The sequence below is a fragment of the Exophiala aquamarina genome, assembly GCF_000709125.1.
Source record: "Exophiala aquamarina CBS 119918 chromosome Unknown aczIA-supercont1.1, whole genome shotgun sequence".
Classification (NCBI taxonomy): Eukaryota; Fungi; Ascomycota; class Eurotiomycetes; order Chaetothyriales; family Herpotrichiellaceae; genus Exophiala; species Exophiala aquamarina.
In genome coordinates this window covers 4,422,890-4,444,939 of record NW_013550587.1, presented here as the reverse complement: position 1 = coordinate 4,444,939, position 22,050 = coordinate 4,422,890, and the positions used below count along the sequence as shown (strand labels likewise).

The 22,050-nt window shown below is 50.9% G+C and overlaps 7 protein-coding genes across 7 annotated transcripts; 4 read left to right on the top strand and 3 right to left on the bottom strand.

The window, feature by feature from the left end:
• Positions 1 to 889: 889 nt before the first annotated feature.
• Positions 890 to 3,018, top strand: A1O9_01563 (CAMK protein kinase; the record flags this gene model as incomplete). Its single annotated transcript, XM_013410721.1, has 2 exons — positions 890 to 2,417; positions 2,471 to 3,018. The coding sequence occupies 2 exons, from the start codon at positions 890 to 892 to the stop codon at positions 3,016 to 3,018; spliced, it is 2,076 nt and encodes a 691-aa protein (XP_013266175.1).
• Positions 3,019 to 3,954: 936 nt separating this feature from the next.
• On the top strand, positions 3,955 to 5,517 carry A1O9_01562 (dihydroxy-acid dehydratase, mitochondrial; the record flags this gene model as incomplete). Its single annotated transcript, XM_013410720.1, has 1 exon — positions 3,955 to 5,517. The coding sequence occupies one exon, from the start codon at positions 3,955 to 3,957 to the stop codon at positions 5,515 to 5,517; it is 1,563 nt and encodes a 520-aa protein (XP_013266174.1).
• A 2,263-nt stretch (positions 5,518 to 7,780) lies between these two features.
• A1O9_01561 (uncharacterized protein) lies at positions 7,781 to 9,502 on the bottom strand (the record flags this gene model as incomplete). The annotated part of the gene is made up of 1 exon (XM_013410719.1): positions 7,781 to 9,502. The coding sequence occupies one exon, from the start codon at positions 9,500 to 9,502 to the stop codon at positions 7,781 to 7,783; it is 1,722 nt and encodes a 573-aa protein (XP_013266173.1).
• A 1,540-nt stretch (positions 9,503 to 11,042) lies between these two features.
• Positions 11,043 to 13,499, top strand: A1O9_01560 (uncharacterized protein; the record flags this gene model as incomplete). Its single annotated transcript, XM_013410718.1, has 1 exon — positions 11,043 to 13,499. One exon carries the CDS (start codon positions 11,043 to 11,045, stop codon positions 13,497 to 13,499), a length of 2,457 nt encoding a protein of 818 aa, XP_013266172.1.
• A 712-nt stretch (positions 13,500 to 14,211) lies between these two features.
• Positions 14,212 to 16,050, bottom strand: A1O9_01559 (uncharacterized protein; the record flags this gene model as incomplete). Its single annotated transcript, XM_013410717.1, has 1 exon — positions 14,212 to 16,050. One exon carries the CDS (start codon positions 16,048 to 16,050, stop codon positions 14,212 to 14,214), a length of 1,839 nt encoding a protein of 612 aa, XP_013266171.1.
• Positions 16,051 to 17,125: 1,075 nt separating this feature from the next.
• A1O9_01558 (uncharacterized protein) lies at positions 17,126 to 19,048 on the bottom strand (the record flags this gene model as incomplete). Its single annotated transcript, XM_013410716.1, has 3 exons — positions 17,126 to 18,206; positions 18,255 to 18,861; positions 18,910 to 19,048. The coding sequence occupies 3 exons, from the start codon at positions 19,046 to 19,048 to the stop codon at positions 17,126 to 17,128; spliced, it is 1,827 nt and encodes a 608-aa protein (XP_013266170.1).
• An 824-nt stretch (positions 19,049 to 19,872) lies between these two features.
• On the top strand, positions 19,873 to 21,810 carry A1O9_01557 (uncharacterized protein; the record flags this gene model as incomplete). The annotated part of the gene is made up of 1 exon (XM_013410715.1): positions 19,873 to 21,810. The coding sequence occupies one exon, from the start codon at positions 19,873 to 19,875 to the stop codon at positions 21,808 to 21,810; it is 1,938 nt and encodes a 645-aa protein (XP_013266169.1).
• Positions 21,811 to 22,050: the final 240 nt, after the last annotated feature.

The following is a 22,050-nucleotide window of genomic DNA, read 5'->3' as shown; positions in this document are numbered from 1 at the left end:
GGTTTGGGTGCGGGGAGCTAAAGTTTGTGTCTGACAGAATCTGAAACTCTGTTCAGACCATAACCACGACCTCGATCCTTCCTCACAACAAGAGCGGGGGTTCGCCTAGATACGCGCCCCAGATGGTCTTGAAACGGGGTGATGGTCGACACTAATGACTGACAGTGACAATACCGAAGACGGTATTTCCCCGTATTTCTGAGGTAAAGTCGCTCGTGCAGCCATCTCCAGGGATCTCGCACAGCACCATCCGGCAGACACCGACCAACTCCTCCTGCATCTCACTGTATCGGCTGTTCATCTGTTATGCCTGTCCATAAACTCACACATATTGAGGACGGAGCATCCGTTCTCTCAGCAGGATGCATCCTCAACGTCATGTCGTGGCATTTCTCCCGGAACTAAATCCACGCGTCCAGCCTCCCAAATCCAATCTGCCATCATCTGCAGTGTGCCTGGCTGCTTCTGCACCTCTGATTGGCCAACTTACTTTCCCACCTGCCTTTTTTCCACCTCTCGCTTTCGTGTTTCATCCCACCTTCAACTTTGGATCCTCGAACTGCCTGCGGCCGGCCTCCCCTTCCTTTGTTGGCCGCTTCTTCTCGAGACGACGAAGCCGTTCCTTACGAGACTGCTTCCAGTGCCTGCATCTCATCAGCAGCGACCTCCCTCATCTCAACGAACGCGCAACCCTGTTGGCGCTCCAAAGCCATGCCCATCTCACAATAACAATCTATCCCTTCCCTAGTTGTGTCGGGGCCATATGTGATGAAGCTCTGTGATCTTGGGCTCCGAACCGGCATCCTCTCATGCGGTCGTCAGCAGACCAAAAAACCGTCATCCGAGGGTCTAAAGCCCACTTACTTTCCTGCTCATCATCGATAACAACATGACCGACTCTCGGCCACCGCGCTCGACCACTACCTCATTTCCTGGCCAGACCTCCCCTCGCCGCAATCACCCCTTGGAGAATGGATCGGGTGCTTCACAAACAGCTGGCTCCAGCCAATCAAACTCATGGACGGACGAGAAGTTTCTATTGACTCCTCCTGTACAAACGAACACAGTCAATCCTATCGACCAAGCCTTGACTGAGCAGAATATCAAAGCCTTTCAAGCAAACAACCAGGCATTCCAGCAAAATTCACACATCAATGTCTCTCCCGCGGCGGGACACGGACTCAGCATCCACCAACATGACCCGTTACATAGCCTCAGCGGCCTGCACATTCGAACAGACGTTGCTGGTCCAAGAAGATCCGGGTCCACCTATTCCGTTGAGTCGGAATCACGTCTGCGATCAAGTACTTCGGCATCCAGTCTGCCACGACGGGCCCCGAGTGTGAGAAACTTGTTACACTCCTCGGCCGGTTCCGTCTCCCCTGGCACTGTCATTTCTTCTCCTCAAATCGCTGCCATGCTAGACATCACTCCATTACCATCCCCAACCATGGCTGCGTTCGAGTCGTGGAAGGCATTGTCAAGAAACCGATCACGTGCTTCCTCGGTCTCATCGATCAAAGATATGCCTCCTCCAGCATACCCGACATCCAATCTATCTCCTACATCTCCACGTCGCAAGGGTTATCCCGGACTGCAGCCTGCTTCTAGGCCAAGCACATCCGATGGGCAAGAAAGCAGCCTCGACGACCCGCGTACTCGAAGTGTAAGTGATTATGTGCCCGAAACCCTGGTTTCCCCAAAGCCACGGAACATTGCCGTGTCTACATCTGTGAGTTCACCAGACAAAAATAAATCTCCGCCCATGCTCCGTGAAGAATACTTAGGTGTTCAACGAGGCGTCGTTGAAGCCTCAGCAGCCTCTACAAGTCCACCAAGGATCCCAGAGAACCAGGAAATGCAGATCAGCCACGACGAGGAACCTCTGGCCAAGCGGCCCCGACTTGAGGTGTTTCATGCGAAGAGCATCAACACGGGCGAGCCTCGATCGTACGAAGCAATACGATTGCTAGGCAAAGGCACTTTTAGCAAAGTTTATCTAGCTGTTCGACAGGTCGGCGACCGCAAGGATAGTGTAGACTACCGTCAAGACAGTATCAATATGGCGGGTGTTCGAGCAAGGTCGAGGCGATTAGTGGCTGTCAAAGTGGTGGAACACGGGCCAGCGGGCGGTGCCGATGCAGAGAGAATAGAGATTGGACTCAAGCGTGAAGTGGACCTTTTGAAAGCTGTCCAGCATCCATCACTTGTGCATTTGAAGGCATTCGGCAATGACGGAAATCTACGGGCGCTTTTAGTGATGAACTATTGTCCTGGAAATGACCTGTTTGAAGTTGCGAGTAAGAATCGTGATGTGTTGGTCCCATCACTGGTCAGAAGAATATTCGCAGAGTTGGTTTCCGCGGTCCGTTACTTGCACCAAAAGTTCATCGTTCATAGGGATATCAAGCTGGAGAGTAGGTTTTGTGCTGTGCGTCTATGGGCTTGGGCTTTGCTGACTCAGTCTCAGACGTTTTACTGAACATTCCAGTTCGGGTGCATCCAGATGTATCTGATTGGCAGAAGCTGGACAGAGCGGTGGTGACCTTGACTGACCTCGGACTTTCGCGACGGATCCCCGAACCGCCCGAGAGTCCGCTTCTCAGTACGCGATGTGGAAGTGAGGATTATGCGGCTCCAGAGATCCTGATGGGCCAACCATACGATGGACGACAGACCGATGCGTGGGCATTGGGTGTACTTTTATACGCGCTGATGGAGGGACGATTACCATTTGACCCTTTACCCGGAGCTCGAGGCGACCCTGCAGTCCTACGAGCACGAACGCCACATCGGATAGCACGCTGTGAATGGGCATGGGTCAAATATGGAGATGAAGACGGCGATTGGGACAGTGAGAAAGGCCAAGAATTCGAAGGTGCCAGGATGTGTGTCGATGGGCTGCTGAAACGGAACACAAGACGCAAACCTATGAATGAAATTCGTGAAATGATCTGGGTTCGAGATGGAATCCAGGTAGACGGCGGTCTTAGGTGGGTGGAGGAGGAATCTCTGTGATACTAAACGAAACGAACAAATGGGACAACAAAGGCGACCGGTGGTTTTAAATATGACTTTTGCTTTGCTTGAATACCCTTTTTTGGACGTGTCTGAATAGCAAGGGATAGACTCGGGCGCCTCGGTACGTATCAGGCAGTGATAGAATCAAATGTACGCATAGTGTATCATATTTGATCATGACAATAAATGCATCTTTAATACTAGTTGCTGTAACTTTGGTACCTCGCTGGGTACCCGGTGCTGGTTCTTGAATGGTGAGTAGTGACGGCAAGAATACCGTATGTTACGACTCTTTGAGAGGTGTCTGGGCATTTTCGTACTGATATACTGTATATGTGTGTATATTCCGGAGTCGCGACTTCCTCCCCGGAGCTTCCCCATTTAAGCTTAATTGCCTAGCATCTGATTGGTGGCCGCCATCAACTTCCCCGACTTTTTTCTTACTGGAAGATCAACTCTTCACGCATACCGCATACGACTCCGCGTCCATATATTTGAAAGAAGTAGGAAGACGGCGCTGAGGAGGAAGGTGGTACTTCATTGCTTCGAAAGATACTCATCGGTATCATTCAGCTACTGCTGGCGCTTTCACCATGAGACCATCAGCTGCCTTACGGAGCCTGCGTCTGCGGCAGGCAAAGACACAATTCTTTGACAACAAGACAGCGTATGATTGCATATGACTCCTCCGTCTCTCTTCCCATCTGTACTGACGTTTCCTCCAGCTGTCGGACCTTCTCATCCTCGTGCTGCATCCGCAATGACTCCTCCTCAGATGACTCGGGCTTCAACAAAGTCTCGAGGAAAATCACCCAGCCAAAATCCCAGGGTGCCTCACAAGCCATGTTGTATGCCACAGGCCTTAACGAAGGTGACATGAATAAAGCACAGGTCGGAATCTCATCGGTGTGGTGGTCAGGAAATCCCTGCAACATGCATCTGCTCGACCTGTCCAATATTGTGAAGAAGGGTGTTGCGGATGCAGGACTCGCTCCTATGCAATTCAACACTATTGGTGTCTCGGATGGCATTTCCATGGGTACCACCGGCATGCGTTATAGTCTACAGTCTCGGGAGGTCATCGCGGACTCGATAGAGACTGTCATGCAGGGTCAATGGTATGATGCCAACATCTCCTTGCCAGGATGTGACAAGAATATGCCTGGCGTGATGATGGCCATTGGTCGTGTCAACCGTCCCTCGATCATGGTCTACGGCGGCTCCATCGCTCCCGGCTGTGCATCAACTCAGAACAACGCAGATATCGATATTGTTTCTGCATTCCAAGCGTACGGTCAATTCATTACTGGAGAAATCAATGAGGAGCAGCGTTTTGACATTATCCGCCATGCGTGCCCAGGTGGCGGCGCTTGCGGTGGTATGTATACCGCTAACACTATGGCTTCAGCCATCGAGACCCTCGGTATGACGTTACCGGGCTCAGCGTCTAACCCCGCCGAGTCACGAGCTAAACAACTCGAGTGTCTGGCTGCTGGAGGCGCGATTAAGAATCTCCTCAAACTCGATCTGCGGCCTCGTGATATAATGACTCGCCAGGCATTTGAAGACGCAATGGTACTCGTTATGATTACCGGGGGTTCCACCAACGCGGTACTGCATCTCATCGCCATGGCCGACGCAGTGGGTATTAAGCTTACAATTGACGACTTCCAAGCTGTATCCGACCGGACGCCATTCCTCTCGGATTTGAAACCTAGCGGAAAATACGTCTTCAATGATCTTCATACTATCGGCGGAATCCCAACCTTGCTGAAGTTCCTCATCAAGGAAGGCGTTGTAAAGGGTGAGCACAGGACCGTCACTGGCGAGACCCTCAAGAAGAACGTCGAGTCTGCAGCCGACTTCCCTTCAGATCAGACCATCATCAAACCGTTCTCTCAACCAATCAAGCCTACCGGCCACATTCAGATCCTTCGAGGCTCACTCGCACCTGGCGGTTCCGTAGGCAAGATCACAGGAAAGGAGGGTCTACGATTCACCGGCAAAGCCAAAGTCTACGACGCGGAAGACCTCTTCATCGAAGCGCTAGAACGCGGTGAGATCAAGAAAGGTGAAAAGACTGTGGTAGTGATCCGGTACGAAGGCCCTAAGGGCGGTCCCGGTATGCCCGAGATGCTGAAACCCAGCTCGGCGATCATGGGCGCAGGCCTCGGCAAGGACGTTGCACTCATCACGGACGGCCGTTTCAGTGGTGGTTCGCACGGCTTCCTCATCGGCCACATCGTCCCTGAGGCCATGGAAGGTGGACCCATCGGCTTGGTTCGAGATGGTGATGAAATCATCATCGATGCGGAGAAGAGAGTCCTCGACTTGAATGTACACGAGGATACCCTCGCTACCAGGCGCGAACAATGGGAGGCAAATCGACCCGCCCCCCGTGCCACAAGAGGCACACTTGCGAAATACGCCAGGCTCGTCTCTGATGCCAGTCATGGCTGCATCACGGATGGTGAGGATACTGTCGCTTTACATTGATGAATGGGAACTAGAATCGGAAAAAAATGAATCGTTCAAACCACAAGGGACGAGTACAGTCGACGAGCTTTCCTGTAGGGGTGTCCAGCGATGCCCAATTACAACCCAGAAATGGGGTCGATGCTTGATTTCCACGCTAGTTTACTACACCTGGCAGGCATTCATGTCGACATAGTTTTTTCCCGCAGCGTCGTGGGAAAGGAAGATCCATGGTGGGCTTTTCCCTGTGAGTATGTGATGAATTGGGAGTGCATGCATGCACACAGAAAACAAATACCAGGCCCTCAGAATCAAAAGAGAATTTTATGAAAGCGCAAGCTGTAAAGAAAGGCCCTTCGAGCCGAATGATTGCCACGAAAGAGCTTCGACTAGTTGGTCTCGAAATACAATATCAATCTGTGTGTCACAACACATCCTTTCTGCCTTGAGCATTACCCACTAGCCCGAGATAGTTTGTTTCGCTGTTGGCTTTCTTACAGCTTTACTGCTTTGGTGACTTACTTACTGACTTTTTGGCTTGTCCGCTTGATGGGTGATGTGCTCGCTGGCTTATGTCCCTTTTGGCTTACTGGCCTTTTGCGTTAGAGTGGCTTGCTGGCTTACATCCTTGCTGGCTTGCTGGCTTGTGTGAAATCCTTGCTGGCCCATTTGCCTCCGCGTGTGCATGCCGGCTTTTAGCTGTAGTGTGTTGGGACCTATCAACCAGGCAGATAGCTGGCTCGGGGCGGGTTCTTTATTGCGACTACATTGATCCGATCGCCTTCTCGCACATACACATGTACCAGGTGAACACGCATGTGCTCGCAAGACCTAATTGAGCATGGCGATACCAGATCTGCGACGGGCGCCTTTTCTCGTGAGTGCTGTATAGTTCCGTTCACCTGCTGTTTCAAGCACAGTCAGTGCGTCTAGCGACACTGCGCAGCCGATGCGAAGGGGCGAGAAAGCAGCGGCAGGGGCGCGACACTCGGAAAAGGCTCAAGCACTTTCAAATGACGCGTCTGACAGACATATCACGTCATTTGCCCAGCCTTACCAGCCTTACTGGCATTCCCCTCCCAAGCCCGAGCGTGGAAGGTACAGTTTTCGTGGTGATTTGGGACCAAGCTTACGAGTATGGAGTCCAGCCCCGAAGCAAAAGATAATTTGTGATCTTCCATGTGATGAGCTAGATCGCTAGGTGCTCGTTCTACATACGTAAGATTTAGTTACCCATTGGACATTATTGGACTTTGTACTGAAGGCCTGCGAGCCGTCCCACGGTCACAATGGACTTGGGACGTCGAGTTGACCCGTGGGATCCTCGCTCGGACTCGACGCGGATGCGGGCTGCTCCTGGCCAAGCCCAGTCACGCTGTAATTACGAGGTGCGTTGTCGTTTTGAGCGCGGCCATTGGCGTTTGGCAGTTTCGGGAGAGGTGAGCGTCGACGATGAAACAGGACTCCGGATCAATGGCTTCGTCCGTCTGTTCCGCTCTATAGCCGTAGCCCACCAGCTACCGGATGGACATTTAAGTTGAAGCTGTAGCTCGAGGCGCGCGCTATCTGTTAACCCAAGAAAGCAAATTGCAGACGTCATGGAAGAGCCGACGCACGACTCCCGCTGCGCGGAAAGGTTACTGTGATCGCACGGAGACTTTAAGTGTGGCCCTCCGGAAGGTTTTGATTCACAACCCTCCTGTCCGGCGAGTAAGCCACTGGTCAGCACGTTTGGCCCGCTGGTGAGCGTGACAGCGCAAGAAGCCTTGTCACAGTAGATCAGGAGAAGAAGGCAAGATGGGAAATGAGAGATCAGTGATGAACGATAGAACACGACTTTCAATGAGGTTTTATTCTATATTGTCCTTTCCTATCCTGAGAAGAGAAGCTCGTTCATAGTACAATCGAGTGGCCACAAATAAATCTGTGTAATCGACTGCCGCTCGATAACGCAAGTCCGTATATATCATTTCTCGCAGCTTTGTTCACCGCACAAGGGTATCGACGGGTTCAATATTTGTGTAGTAGAAGTATGAAATCTATCCCAGCCATAAAATGCAAAGTGAAGTCGGGGGAGCATCTGTCCAGAAACCATCAACAATAGGAAAACTCCAGGTTGGAAATGCAGCGATGATTAATAGAATGCCAAGCCATGATGCGCCAAATATGTAAGGTCATGTTGCTCATGAATGCTGACAGCGAGAAAAGGGTATGTCATGTTGAACAAGATGGTACAGTAACACACCAGTACCAACTGGAAGAATATTTAATGTTGAAGATCTGCTCAAGCTCCACCATCCAGTTTGACCTTGCCCTTGATACTTTCCCATCTTGGTGCGAAGGCAATGACGAAGCTCACCCCTGCAAAGGCAATGCACATCGCGAATGGAACTTTCAAGCCTTCCATATACGCAGATAAGATCCTCGGTATTTGCTCCTCGGTGAATACCTTCCTTAAATCAGTGGCACCGGTGGCGACTACCAGGCCAGGGTTGATATCTGGGGCCTTGACAGCAAGAGCTTTGAGTGTTTTGTTCACGAACCCTGCTTGCGCGGCAGAGATGAAAACAGCTCCTCCGACTGTTTGGAAGAAGAGGATAATAGCGCTGACAGAAGATAGATCTGAGGGCTTGACGACGGCTTGGGCGACGATCACAGGTATTTGAAAGCACAGCCCGATGCCAATGCCGACAAGAGCCTGATATCCAATCCATTTTGGGCTCCCGCTCTCAATCTCAAGTGTGTAGATAAGTCCAGAGCCAATCGTGGCCACAGCTGAGCCAAAGATCATGACAGGTACATATTGTCCCCATACAGTTAGCAAGACACCGCAGATGACGGTGAAAAGGCTTGCTCCGAAAACCAGGGGAAGATTGTTGATCCCTGATTTTGCAGCAGAGACGTTTTTCGTAGCTTGAAAGTAGATCGGGAGGTAATAAAGAAGTACGAAGAAGCCCGCGGCGATCATCATAACGTAAGCGGACTGAGCTCCGATGGTACGGTCCTTCAAAAGGCGACCTTGGAGGAGGGCACGATCATCCTGGAAGTATTCGATGACGATGAAAGCGATGAGGAGAACGCCAAAGAGGACCAGTGTGGCGATGACGGATCCATCCGACCAGGGTTTTGTAGCACCTCCCCATTGCATGGCAAGGAGATAACAAATAATTGCTGCCATGAGGGTGAAGGTGCCAGGGAAGTCCATCTGTAAAAACTTTTCCCTCCAAGTTGCTGTTTGAGGCTTCGCAGCCCTTGGAGTGTGGAAGAAAACTATGATAATAGCACATGCCACTCCACCGATAGGGAGATTTATATAGAAACACCAGCGCCACGACAGATGGTCAGTGAAGACACCGCCCAAGAGAGGGCCAATCACCGATGCTATACCAAATGTCGCACCCATAATGCCAGTGAGAGCCGGTCGTTGGGCGGGCGGAGCAGAGAAGGCGATGATGGTGTAGGAACCGGAGGCGATGCCAGCGCCGCCCATGCCAGCAATTGCTCGTCCAACGATAAGAGTGGTTGAATTATTGGCAACTGCACAAATCAAAGACCCAACCTCAAAGATGAAGATGCCGACAAGAAATGAGGTTTTGAGAGGAAAATATTTGTACACCTTGCCCCACGTGGCTTGGAACGAGCCAACTGTAAGAAAGAATGCAGACCCGTACCATCCGACCTGGTCGAGGGAGTGAAACTGATCTGTTATCTTGGGAATAGCAGTAGCGACAATAGTCATGTCAAGGGCGACAAGAAAGATGCTGGCAGAGAGGGCAACGACAATCATTGTTAAGGGGAAGGCTGAAGGATAGTCGGCTGTGTTGATACGTGAGAGCTCACGGTTGAGCTCAGAATCGGCATCTTTCTCCACGTCAACTGGTTGAGCTGCTGAGTCTTTTGTGTCAATCGGAACATCTTTCTCGCTGTCGTTGGACACAATAGGTGGTTTGTTGAGATCAGAAAGCGAAGTCGCCGCTGAGGTTTGGTGTGACGCGTTGGTGGTCATGGTGGGCGATAGGGAGATGAATAACCAGACAGCAGCGGAGGACAGAGAAGGGTGGATTGAGGGAGAGAAGATTTCACGTCCAACAGAAGACACGACGAAAAATTAGAGAAACAGGATAGATATATATTGAGCCTCGTACTCGGGTTGTCACCAATAGATATAACGTTAGTCTCTCTCCACCAAGCGCGCCAAACAGGACGAAGTCAGACTCACAACAAAGGGCAAGACGAAACAAGGAAAAGAGACCAGTGAGCCAGTGCGTTCGGACGAAGGGTGGACAGAGCAATGAGACGGTGGTGGATCAACGGTGGATCGATGCTCTCAAAGGTGAATCATCCAGAACACGGCGATAGCGATAGCGTATCCGCACTTGCAAGGAAAACCTACCTTTGGCGAGGGTAACGGTAAGGCCAAACCTGAGGCCATGGTAGGCGATATGCACGTGCAAGAGAGATCTGTTCAACAGCCAACAAGGCTGAACGGACCCAAGGCCATGGTGCAAGATGAGTGGTTCAGATGTGATCGGCTAGGGTGGGAATCCGTGATCCGATTGAAAAGAATACTGGTAAAGCCAGGATGGGGGTTTGGTCCACCAATTTGACGGATTTTAGAAAAGGGGAAAATCCGTGCCCGGCCGGCACTTGCCTACTTTGGGGAGATACGTGGGCGCGACCTCGGAAGCAGGGTCGAGGTTCTTCCGGAAGGCAGAAAAGGGAAAGAGAGCCAGATATGGCCTAGTCCGACTCAGTGAGGCTTAGCGCAGGCGCCAGGCTCGCCAATCTTTGTCAGCGGACGCCTGCGTGGGTTCGGCCGAAGCGCCGGACGGACGAAACTGCCACGCACTGTCACACGGGATACCAGGAACTCTACCAGGTACTTGTTCTGGGCGGGTGAGGATAATCAGATCAGGCAGACATGGCTTGCGGATTACGAGTAATTGATCGTGGGAGGAGGAAAGTCACCGACACTAAAAGGGACTACGTGCTCATGTATCATCAGTAAGACTCATATGTGCGGGCTACGAAATGGGTAGTCAAGCTGTTTTACATACACTCTTGCAGAGACATCGGAGGCTTCTTACTTCCATGGCTCCAGTGGTGCTCGCGGTACCGAGCACAAATCTGCCATCGACGGAGTGGATGGGAGTACTCGGTACTGTATGTACAGATAGTAAATACTTATCAGTAGTGCTCCGTACATTTGCCATTGGACAGGGGACTTTTGAAGGTTCTGGAAGCATTCCACCGCCCTGGCCCCCAACCAACCAAGTCCTGTCCTCCACGTGACTATCAGTCAGCACTCTCTTTTCTGCCACCGTTTGCCCTCTGCCCTTTGCCCGCTGGTCGCCCGCCTGAATAACATGCCAGTCTATCTCGATCTCGATTCTCTACACGGTGCACATTCCATGGCTGACTTATCCACTGATTAACCGATAAACTCACCGATAGCGACCTGCAATTTTGATCACAATCATTCTCCTGCGTGCGCTCTCCGGCCTTCGGAATCCGTCCCATTCCATCCTCCTCAACAGTCTTACACCATGACCCAACCGGAAAGTGGTGCTACCTCCCCCTACAATGACTCGCAAACGGCCCATTCCGACCATGCTCAAGGTCCCCTGCGCAAAAAGATGCGAAAGGGCACAAAATCCTGTCTAGAGTGTCGACGACGCAAAATCAAGTGTACTTTTGAACCAGGGCGGCCGGCCTGCTGCAACGAATGTTATGCCAGAGGATCCACATGCATTGACCAAGAGCATGGAGACGTGCAGACATATGCCACAAGTAATCCAGAGCAATCCTCATATTCTCTGAGGGAGCGCGTCTCCCAACTCGAAGATCTTGTCAAACAGGTCCTGCATCGACTACCTGAGAGGGCCGATGAGAAGTCCACCGGCGCCGAGCAAGAAAAGTCCCAGGTCGATGCCCAAGCTGCTGAAGTTCTGAAGTCGCTGAAGAGTTCCTTGCGACGAGCTGACGCTGTACTGGAAGAGTCCCTTCTTCTTCCGGGCGGGCTCCGAGACGACGCTCCTGCCCTCACCCTCTTTGACAATGAAGTAATCACCAGAAAAGAAAGTCAGCCTGTGGTCTCCCGAGCCCAATACAACAAGTCGAAAGCCCTCATAACAGCCCTCAATCAATTGCTGCCATCGCCACATGATCTCGACATCATTCTCGCATACTCTCACGAATGGTGGCTTATATGGAGGAAGATGTTCCCTGAAATTACGGACAGTCGGTGTGAGACCATCAAGGAGTCTGTCTCACATTCTCTGCGGTCGGAAAAACCTGCTGAGCTGGCCAAAATCATGCTATGTATAGCGATCGGTGTCCATCAGTTGCCGGAGAATTTCGACTGGTCCATCTTGCAAATGAAGGAGGAGCCAGCTGAGCTCATGGAAAGATATATTGCCACTGTCGACCGCCTGATAACATCCGACGACGAAATTGCCGCCACTCTCGAAGGAATTGAATGCATGATGCTTGAGGCCAAATATCATGTGAATATGGGTCGTCCTCGGCGTGCTTGGCTCCTCTTTCACCGCGGCATCGCATTCTCCCAGCTGCTTGGATTTCATCGCTTAGCAGCTCAACCCAATCAATCATCTGCGCAGTATCAACGCCAGGTCAACCTTTGGAGCCATCTCATTCTTGGAGATAGGTATCTCGCCTTACTTCTCGGCCTGCCATATTCCGTATCTGAGGCCTTCGTTGCTCCCTATGTATCGGGTGCGCACCTATCTGACGCCAACACGGGTGAGATTTTCGTTTCCAAGATGATTCCAGTAGTCACCAAGATCAATGATAGAAATCAAAGTATTACTCCCATGGGCTATTCTGCCACCTTGAGACTGGATCAGGATCTGGAAGAATTACACAACTCCCAGGACCCGGGTTGGTGGTCTACGGACCTGTTCCCAAATACACCGCCAGAGGTTCATTTCGATCGACTACAGGCTCATTTCTTCTATCACCAAGCAAAACTATTACTGCACATGCCTTTCATGCTTCGGTCATCGACCGACAAGCGCTATCAGTATTCTCATGCTACTGCCCTAGACGCTTCTCGGGAAATGATCAGGGTTTACGACGCCCTCCGCAGCAACACCGCCGTCGGCCCTTTCATCTGCAAGTTGGTCGACTTTCAAAGTTTCACCGCAGCTATGATATTACTCCTGAATCTGTGTGGTTATTCGCAGCAGCACCGCGCTACTGGCGCTGCACAACCAGATCATGAGCAAGACCAGAAAGACTCAGATCTCATCGATCATACCATACACCTCCTCAAGGATGCATCCAAGGAAGCTGGTGGTGTGGTCGCGGCTCAAAGTGCTCAAGCTCTCGAAATGCTAGCCAAAGTTCGGCAAGGTTGCACGGAACGCGAGATGAGAGAATGTGTTACGGAGACCTGCCAGGTTTCTATTCCATATTTCGGGACGATTTCAATCGGCATGGGCAAAAAGTTTGTGCCGATCAAACCAGGCACATATGTCTCAAAAGCATCAAATGCGATAAACTCCACCATCACAGCCGGAGTTCCCAACAGTGGCTTACCCACCCCTCCCTCTAACTATTGCGGTAGCACGCAACATTCACCACTAGTCACAACGCTGGATACCCAACAAACTGCGCCTCGCCCTCCACTTTTCGACAGCACTACTAACTACATAGCTCCCGGGTTGGATCAACCGTGGCCCGAGACAGACGATCCATTCGTCACCTTCGATAGCTTTATGTCATTCCCCTCTCAAGGCCCCATGGACATCCCCTCCGCGAGCGCGACAACTAGCTCTGTATTCACGCCACAACAGCAGACCCAAAGTCCATATACCAACACCATACACGACTTCAACACCAATATCGGCACCGGAGGTATGGGCAACATCGCCGCTCAAAGTTTCCCATTCGGATCCTTCCCGTTCAACCAGCCAAACCTCGACCTCGACCAAGGTTGGAACTGGTTTGGGGTCGATGCTCCAGTTGTACAGCAGCAGTGAGTGTGAAGTGGGCGTGGAAGATACGCGGGAAATCTGTACTATGATGCCCCGGATTTAAGGATGCACGCACATATGGAGCAGTTTTATTTTTGTTTCGTTCTTTTTTACGATGTATAGAATCTCTAGGATGACAAAAGATGGCGGGTCACGTTCTCCAACGCAATGAATGCAAACAATAATAATGGAGATTTCCTCCTGAGACTGTCTCCCGCTTGCAGAGTTTATCAATCCATGGTCCATAGCCATTGATCTCCAAATAGATTCCGTGTGAGAATGGCAGGACGACTATGCAGAATGAACCAGGACATTTCAAACGAATGTAAATTAGTTCCTCTCACAGAGGAGAGAAGGAGGCGAGAGTAGAGTTGCCGCAACAGTGATTAAACATTTGAAATTAGCACGGCCGTAGATAGTGTGTCATCCCAGAATTACTTGCTTGCAAGAGATGCTATTAATTATTCCTTACTGCAGCTGCGCAAAATAGATGACTACAAGCAGATTTAATATTTTGGACTAGAACAAATTCCGTCCAATTTGCTGCTCGTCTGCCTCGCAAAGATTAACAATACATATCCTGCCTGATTTTGGTGGCCAAGCCGATACTGCTGGTCTCGTCTGCATGTCATTCATAGATTCTTTCCGGTCATTGATCGACCGCGCGTCCTTTTGGTTGCGTGCGCCGTGTCGTCGTCGTCGTCGTCGTCGTCGACGTCTAGCAGTCCTGGCTCCAGTGCAGCTTCGCCATGCGCACCAGCGTGTCAAAGCTGCTGAAGTTGCCGTCTGCAGGCACCCAGTCGCTCGTGTTCCCCTGGAGATACTTGGCCGCTGCGGGGGTGAAGAAACTCGTGCCGTAGACGTCCACAAGCGTGCTGTCGTCGGTGATGTTGGCCACGCTGACGTTCGCCTGCACGTAATGCGGGCTGTTGAAGTAGCCCTGGTTGGTGTGCACGGTGTTGTCGCCGTCGTTGCCGAAGTCGTCTTCCGTCACGTACCCGGGGGTTTTGACGAATGTGGTGTTGGGGCTTGTTTGGCGTTTGTATACCTTGTCGGTCTGCATGTTGAGGAGGAGCTTTTTGGCCACGGACCATGGCGCAGTCATGCGCAGCCAGTAGTTCTTGTACGGATTGGTTTGATATGCGTTGTCGATGGTGAAGGCTCCTTGGAGGAGGTCGTACCTGAAGCCACCCGTGTTGGTGAGGATGATGCGTGGGACGTGGGTTCGATTGGGATCGACCACCACTAGTGGGAATACCACGGTTGTTAGATAGTTGAACAGACTTTGGTTGGATGTCAGCGGGAACCGATCCAGATAGTAATTGCCCGGTGAACATCCTAGTCTGTTGGTCAAGTCAGGAAGCGTGTCAATTGCTTCTGTAATGTCTTCGCTGATCCCTTGGCCGTAGGAGGTGTTGAATGTCGTTTCTGTCGACTTGGTATGGTATTCGAAGCTATAGCGGTTGAAGTCGAGGTACTGTCGCGTAAACGATAATGATGAATTCGTGTTTGGTGTCACACCAGGGACTGTAGAAGGCTGTTGAGTGATCTTGGTCCCTGAGCCCTGGGGTGATTTAGCGCGGGTCACGTTGCTCGGTAGGCCATCAACGGAGAGCCAACCAACTGTTTCGCAATAACGGCCTGATGCGATACCCACAGCTGAAGCATCGAAGACAACGGAATCTCTTACATGTCGATGACCACCGAAGATCTGAATTGGCGTCGTCGGGTGGTACTGCCTGATAGCAGAGTAGATCAGTCCCCATTCTGTTGACTTCCGCAAGGTTATATGTCCCGCGACAAGGAACAAGTCAATGTCATTTCTTTTCACCTGTTCCAAAAACCATGGCTTCTTGACAGCATCGCCCACAGGAGTGACCACGCTCGCATTGCTGTTTCCTGTGAAATTGAAGATGAAGGCAAAGCTCATGATCCTGATCCCAAATTTGGTTTGATAGTAGGCATACCGCTGCGAGAAAGGCTTCACAACACCAGTATCGTTGAATTCAACGTTCGATGTCAAGTACCGCCCGCCCCAGTTGGGTGCAAAGTTGTGATAGGTGTCATTTGCAATCTCCGTGGTGTAGAGCTCATGATTACCAATGGAAAGAAGATCGTAGGGAAGCCTCTTAAAGATCGGCAAAGTCAGTTTACCGTTGGGGACGGTAATATCCCCAAAACCAGTCCCGTCATGGAGATCTCCTGAGTCAATGAGCAACAGGTCAACGCCGAGGTAGTCAGCTTTTGCTTTCATCTTTCTGACGAAATCCGCGAAGTCACCATAGTCGGCGCTGTAGTTCTCATCCAGCAGATGCCCCGCCAACCATCCGTGAGTGTCGGTTGTATGGAGGAAGTTGAGTTGGCCCCAATGGATGTCCTTAATCTGCTGGGGAGGGCTTCTCAGTGCTGTAGGCTGGATTCTCTTGTCGAGATCATGTCGGCGCATCAGGTCATGGTCCACATAGCCTCCCAGGATGGGCGAGGTCCATTCATGGTCCTCACAGGCACGAAGTGGGCGAAAGAGCGCGGCGGCCGTGAGGAACGATGTCAACAACATGGCGGGCAGCGTGGTACGAACAGACACGGATGGGGAGCAGAAAGGAAAAGCACCGACGGAATCACGATCACTGCCAGCGAGCAAGCTACATTTATGAAAGCCACGAGGCGAACCAGTGGCTGGGTCAATCGGCACAGCGCTTCTCTCACTAAGGAAGTTCGTAGAGCTGGTGAAGAGCTTGCCTTGCTAATGCAGGTCTGGGTAGGATCGTCATTGTGGAAGAGCTGTGGATGCACCAGATATCCAAGGTTGTACTTGCCATTGCCCGAAAAGATCGACACTCGACACTAGGTATAGACTAGTGAAACTGTGCGAGGTGGTCCGGACGTACATACCAGGCCCGCAGGTCTGGAGAAGAGTTGCAGTGGAGCAGATAAGCATCTACGTGACGTCGATAATCAAGTGGTCAAGCATTGTGGAATAGCCTGGAAGAGCTTTAGATCCCAGGTAGAGCAAGACCCAAGGAACCAAGTCCACTTTGCAGCCTAATGCAGTGGGCCGAGCGTTGAAAGGCAAAAAGCCGGGCAGAGGAGCTCACGGGAAAAGGCACGAGGGGCAAGTGATTGGAGGTTGTTGACCACACCACGCAACGCATGGTACAGGGTGCTTGAATCTTATACATAATTACGACCTTGGGAGGTTTGGTGGGCACCATCGACAACTGGATTTACTGGCGATTGAGCTGGCCACGTGGGTACATCGTGAATGAAGAAAGTCTCTCATATGATTTGCTTCGTTTTATTCATTCTTATTCCTTACAAGATTCTCGTATAGCCCATGAAAGAGACAGGGTCCCGGCTAGGCTGGAACAGCGATGGAGTACTAGTAAAAGGAGAATTTCCCATGTCAAAAGTAGGGGACAACGCTACCACAGTATCCTGGAAATTGAGGTCCAACCATGTCAGTGTCACACAAGGAATTGCCTTCATCCGCTCCCCGACCTCTCATGCTGGCGTCATTCCGAATGTACTTGAAGCACTCTGACCGAAAGGAGATGGTCCTTAGTTGACCTAACATATTATTGGATTTGTGGCGAAAATTCCCTGATAATGCATTAACGTAGAAAACCAATGGACTAACTGGAGAGACTTACCTGATTCTCTGCCTGGAGAGCGGTCAATCTTGACTCGCCTTCTATATCTTTTAGCAGTTCGTCAATTTTCTTGACATCATCGATGGCCCAGAAGGCTACAACAGCATCGACAGTTCCACGGCTGTGCTTCTCGACAAGTTCATCATCCACAGCGGCAAAGCAAAGTCGATAGTACTGCCAGCCCTTCTCCTCCATGATTTGTTGGGTAGGTGAGAACATGGTGCCGGGTGCGAGTAAGACAAGATAAGGTTTCTGGGTCATGAGAACCCACAACGCCTGTGAAAGTCGTGGGCCATGCACCTTGCCAAAGAGTGGATGTGTCTCAAAATGTACCCGGAGCCAAAGGAACATGCCGGCCATGGGGTAAGCGAAGTCGTAAAGTTGGGTTTTGTGAAGCACCTGGTAATCATCGGCATCCAACTGTGAGATGCTTGATCTGCGCGGTGTGTCTTGGATCAAGAATTGCCCTTCATCAAGGATATTTGCCATAAGCTGCATGCGCCTCTCGTAGTTGCCTCGGAGACCTTCAAGCCAGCGAACCCATCCATCTATACCCCAACCACTGCCATCTTTGCTGCCTCCCTTACCGGGATCACCGTGGGCCGAAGGTCCCAAGAGAAGTTCGGCAACCAGGCTTTGAACAAATCCACTGGGTTGCTGCGTTCCAGTCTCAGTAATCAGTTGGACTTTCTCCACAACAGCTGGTTGGGCCGTGATCCACCCCAGTCGGCAACCTGGCGCTACAGTCTTGCTGAAGGTGTCCAATCTCAGTACTCTCCCGTCAACGTCAAGCGAAAGGTACGACGGAACAAGGCTGTCCAAAAATGGGAAGCCACTGGATCGGCCCCCAGAAGTGGTGTTGTAGTTGTGTTTGGGGTCGACAGGAAAGTTCATAGATACTGGCTTTCCCCTGGCCTTGACTGAAATTTCGTTGGCCGATGGATACTGAAGGTACCAATACGGGTCATCTTCAATGATAATGAGGTCAAACTTCTGTGCCAGTGCGTAGATCTCTTTGCGCCTTGTGACCGAGAGAAGCCCAGAAGTAGGGTTTTGGCCCATGCTAATCAAATCAGCCGTTGCACCGGAAGGGGAATTGTATACAACTCACGTGACGGTGTATATGAGATGAGGCCTTTTGCCCTTGTTCTTGTCCCAAGAGGACAAGACGTCTTCAAGGCCGCCTTTCCCATGAGCCAACATTCCCTCATCATCAATTGCTACTGGCACCACGTTAAGACCTCGAGGCTTTGCTGTTTGGATGGCATTCATATACGCAAATTCTTCACAGAGAAGGCCTTCTCTTTCCCGAATCCAATCTCTTTCTTCGTCCCATACATTACTAAAAAGGTCAAGTGCCTTGGAAAACCCGTCGGTTGACCCACAGGTCAGGATCACTTCAGGGCCCCCTTTATATGGAACATTGGGATGCAAGTAGTTCTGCGCAAAATCTCTAACGAAGGAGTAAAGAGGAGGATAGCCCTGGGCTGTGCCATATTGGAGCGCGGTAGTCAGATCAATCTTGCGCAGCAGGTTAGGTTCCGCAGAATCATGAGGAACAAGGACGCGCGCTGCGGCTGGTCCATCAGAGATACTCGCTCTTGAAAGTTCGGTGGCCGGAGGGTCGACAGGTTTGTTAGGTGTGGGCTTGAATCGATCTGGAAGTGCACTTGCTGCTTCTAAGGTATCATATGGGAAATACCCAGGGTTGGGTAAGCCTGTACTGCGATTAGTTGTAGCTCGATTCAACACTCTGTCGTACGTACCTCCTGCTAGATTCCCAATTCCTGGGATAGAAAAGTATTGATAGAAACGTTTGACCTGACTGGGGAGCCGCTTTCTGGCAACACGAGAAAAGTGATAGGATACGTCCTTCGGCGCAGGTCGCTCTGTCGCTGTTGACATGGCCAGGTTATGAACTTCTGAGCCCTCCTGTTGTGAGCGGTAATATATATAAGTAAGAATAGAAATTGGAATATAGTTTGTGGTCAAAGATAAATGTGGTTAATTCAGGAGGATGTCAGATCGTTAGTAGGTGTAGTATCTCGAAGAGTTCATGATGACTATTCCACCCGTGCCCACATTGCTGGGGATCTCGGAATTGATAGCAAGGGCGATAAGGTCCGGGGTCGCATTACTCCGTCCAATGGAGCCGTCAGAGTGGGATTAACGCCCTTTGATGCTGGCCGATGTTCTGGTCAGTTTTCTGTCTCTTACCAATCGAAGTACCTGCGGATGGTCTTCAGCGATACCCACAGGGATTTCTCCTTAGGATAGCAGTGGTCCCTCGCAGGTCGTCAAAGAATAGCAAGTCCACAGACATGCATGCCATGATGACACCAAAAGTGGCGCGTTGAAGCAGGTGCGTCACATCAATTGATGCCGAGACTGCGTTCGTTCTTCTTACTGTTTCTCCGTATATTCACGGTGCAGCATAGATCTGTAGATGGCATGTGCAGAGCCGAGGCCTTGGCATCAAGGTCGGGATTACGTAGGTCCTGCCGACACGGCATTGGGTTACCTCCGTAGAACCCAACGTAAGCCCAAGGCTGCGCGGTGAAACATGCCCTCGATTTGGCGTGTTTCTAACATCCATTGTCAGCGCATTCTGGCGTTTGCTTATAGATTGTTTCTTCCATCCATTATCTGCTAGTATTGTAACCTTCGGAAGCTCTGCATTGTATCCTTTTCTATCTAACTGACCCCTCGGTCGGGCAACTCCCCTCACTATGGGACCTACATATCGTGATGAGGATGAGGCTTACGTCGCAGATATACCTGCATTGACCGACGATGAAACTGATAGTCTCCCTGAGAGTCGAGATCTTCACATACGATCAGCCTCCGAGACCTCCGAGACCGCCCTTCCAATCCCCATATGGCTCAGAGAATCCGCAAGCACATTTAAATACAAATGGGTTCCCCTGCCTGTCCGGAAGACCTCTAGAGCGGTGATAATCTGGGTCAAGGGGCCTATACCCCCACAGATACTGCGGATCGAACCCATATTTCCGAAATTACAGAGAGCTCCGATTGCTCTGCTGGACAGATATGCGCCGAAGAAAAAGCAGCGCTTCATTCTTCTGGCCGCTCTCTATGCCGCTTGGTTTCTTACTTGGTCCCTGATGCTCAAAAGTCATTCTACATCCGGATTTATCAAAGGCTATGGCAGGCCTCGGAACTTATGGTGTGGCGCGAACTTCTGGAATGAAGGCAATGGATGTGGCCTCAATGGTAATCAATGCCGACCGTTTTCCTCTGCCCATCTGGCCTTTCGATGTCCTGCCAATTGTTTAGGAACACATTTGTTGGAAGAGCGTATAGTCGGAAACATCTCCCTTAGATATGAAGGCCTCGTGGTCGGTGGACCGAATCCTGATGAACCAGGTTCCTTGGCAGTTTATCGAGCCGACAGTTTCATCTGTCAAGCTGCCATTCACGCCGGCGTTATCACTGAAGCCACTGGAGGCTGCGGAGTTGCGTCTCTCATTGGATCTCACCACAATTACGAGTCTTCCAATGCGCATGGGGTCAAAAGCACTTCATTTCCAGCCACATTCCCCCGTTCCTTCACCTTTCAAGGGTTGAATTCATCTCAGGCACAATGCCCCACCGACTCGCGTTGGCCGCTTTTCGCAGTGACAGCCGTTGCACTTGTCATACTGTCACTTTTCACGACTTCTCCTGGAGTCTTCTTTTTCAGCACCTTCGTCATCCTTTTCTTCCACGTTGGCCTGGTCTCGGATCCACCGAATACAGCCAACTTCTATGAATCCATCAGCAAGCTGCTTGAAAGACTTTTGCCAGCAGCATTTATATCATATATCCTTTATAGAACCTCTGCTATACCGCTACTGAAGGGGCTGAATGCCCAGATTGAAAAGACAGTTCTCTACCTGGGATTTGCTTTTATCGGTGCGCTGAACAACTATACCTTTGCGCCACTGATCCCGATTGAACGATTGACGCCACATGACCTCGCTCAACCAGGAGCAGCTCTGGCACTAACCATCATTATTACCACCGTTGTTGCAATCATCATTGGCCAGATCCACTACATTCGCTTGTCTGGAAATATGCCTAAATATCTCGCTATATATGCAAGCTTTGGACTTGCACTCATCATCCTGTTGCTTCTTCCAGGTCAGCGCCTCAGGATACATCACTACATTCTTGCTTTGGTCTTTATGCCGGGTACAGGGTTTCCAACTCGCCCAGGTCTCATCTATCAAGGCCTGTTACTCGGTCTCTTCGTCAATGGCGTCGCCAGATGGGGCTTTGCATCGATCATCCAGACTCCCGCAGCTTTAGGAGAGGAAGGTGGTGGCAATGGTGGATCATGGTGGGGTGCGAAATCTCCCAATGTCACAGCGGTCGTTGGACCCACCGCCTCGAACATTACGTTCAATTGGGGTCGCTTACCGATAGACACTGGCATTGACGGCGTCAGCATCCTTATTAACGATGTGGAGCGCTGGCGCGGCTACACCGATGAAGAGCTGTACTGGGAACAGGAGCAAGTCACTCTAGATCGCCGTGAGCTGGACAATGACTACGAGCCCGAGTTCTTCAGATTTGCGTGGATGAATGGAAACTCTGCCGGGAGATACAGTCGGCCAGGCGTCTGGGACAAGAACGGTGTCTGGCATGAAGGCCACAGAAAATGATATATTTCCTTGGGCTAGTAGGGATTGGATAAACGATGACTGCGGGTATTATTAGTAGAGAAATGTCTTGGACGTTCTTAGAATACACTATGATTGGAATCGAGTTAAAAGTGCCGATAACATGAATGGCGCTTTACGAAAGCATTTCTAAATGACCATCACCTTAAATTGTAGCATGAACATCCATACTCTGGCCTATCCGAACGATAATCAGAAATACTAGGTGTTATGTATGAAATC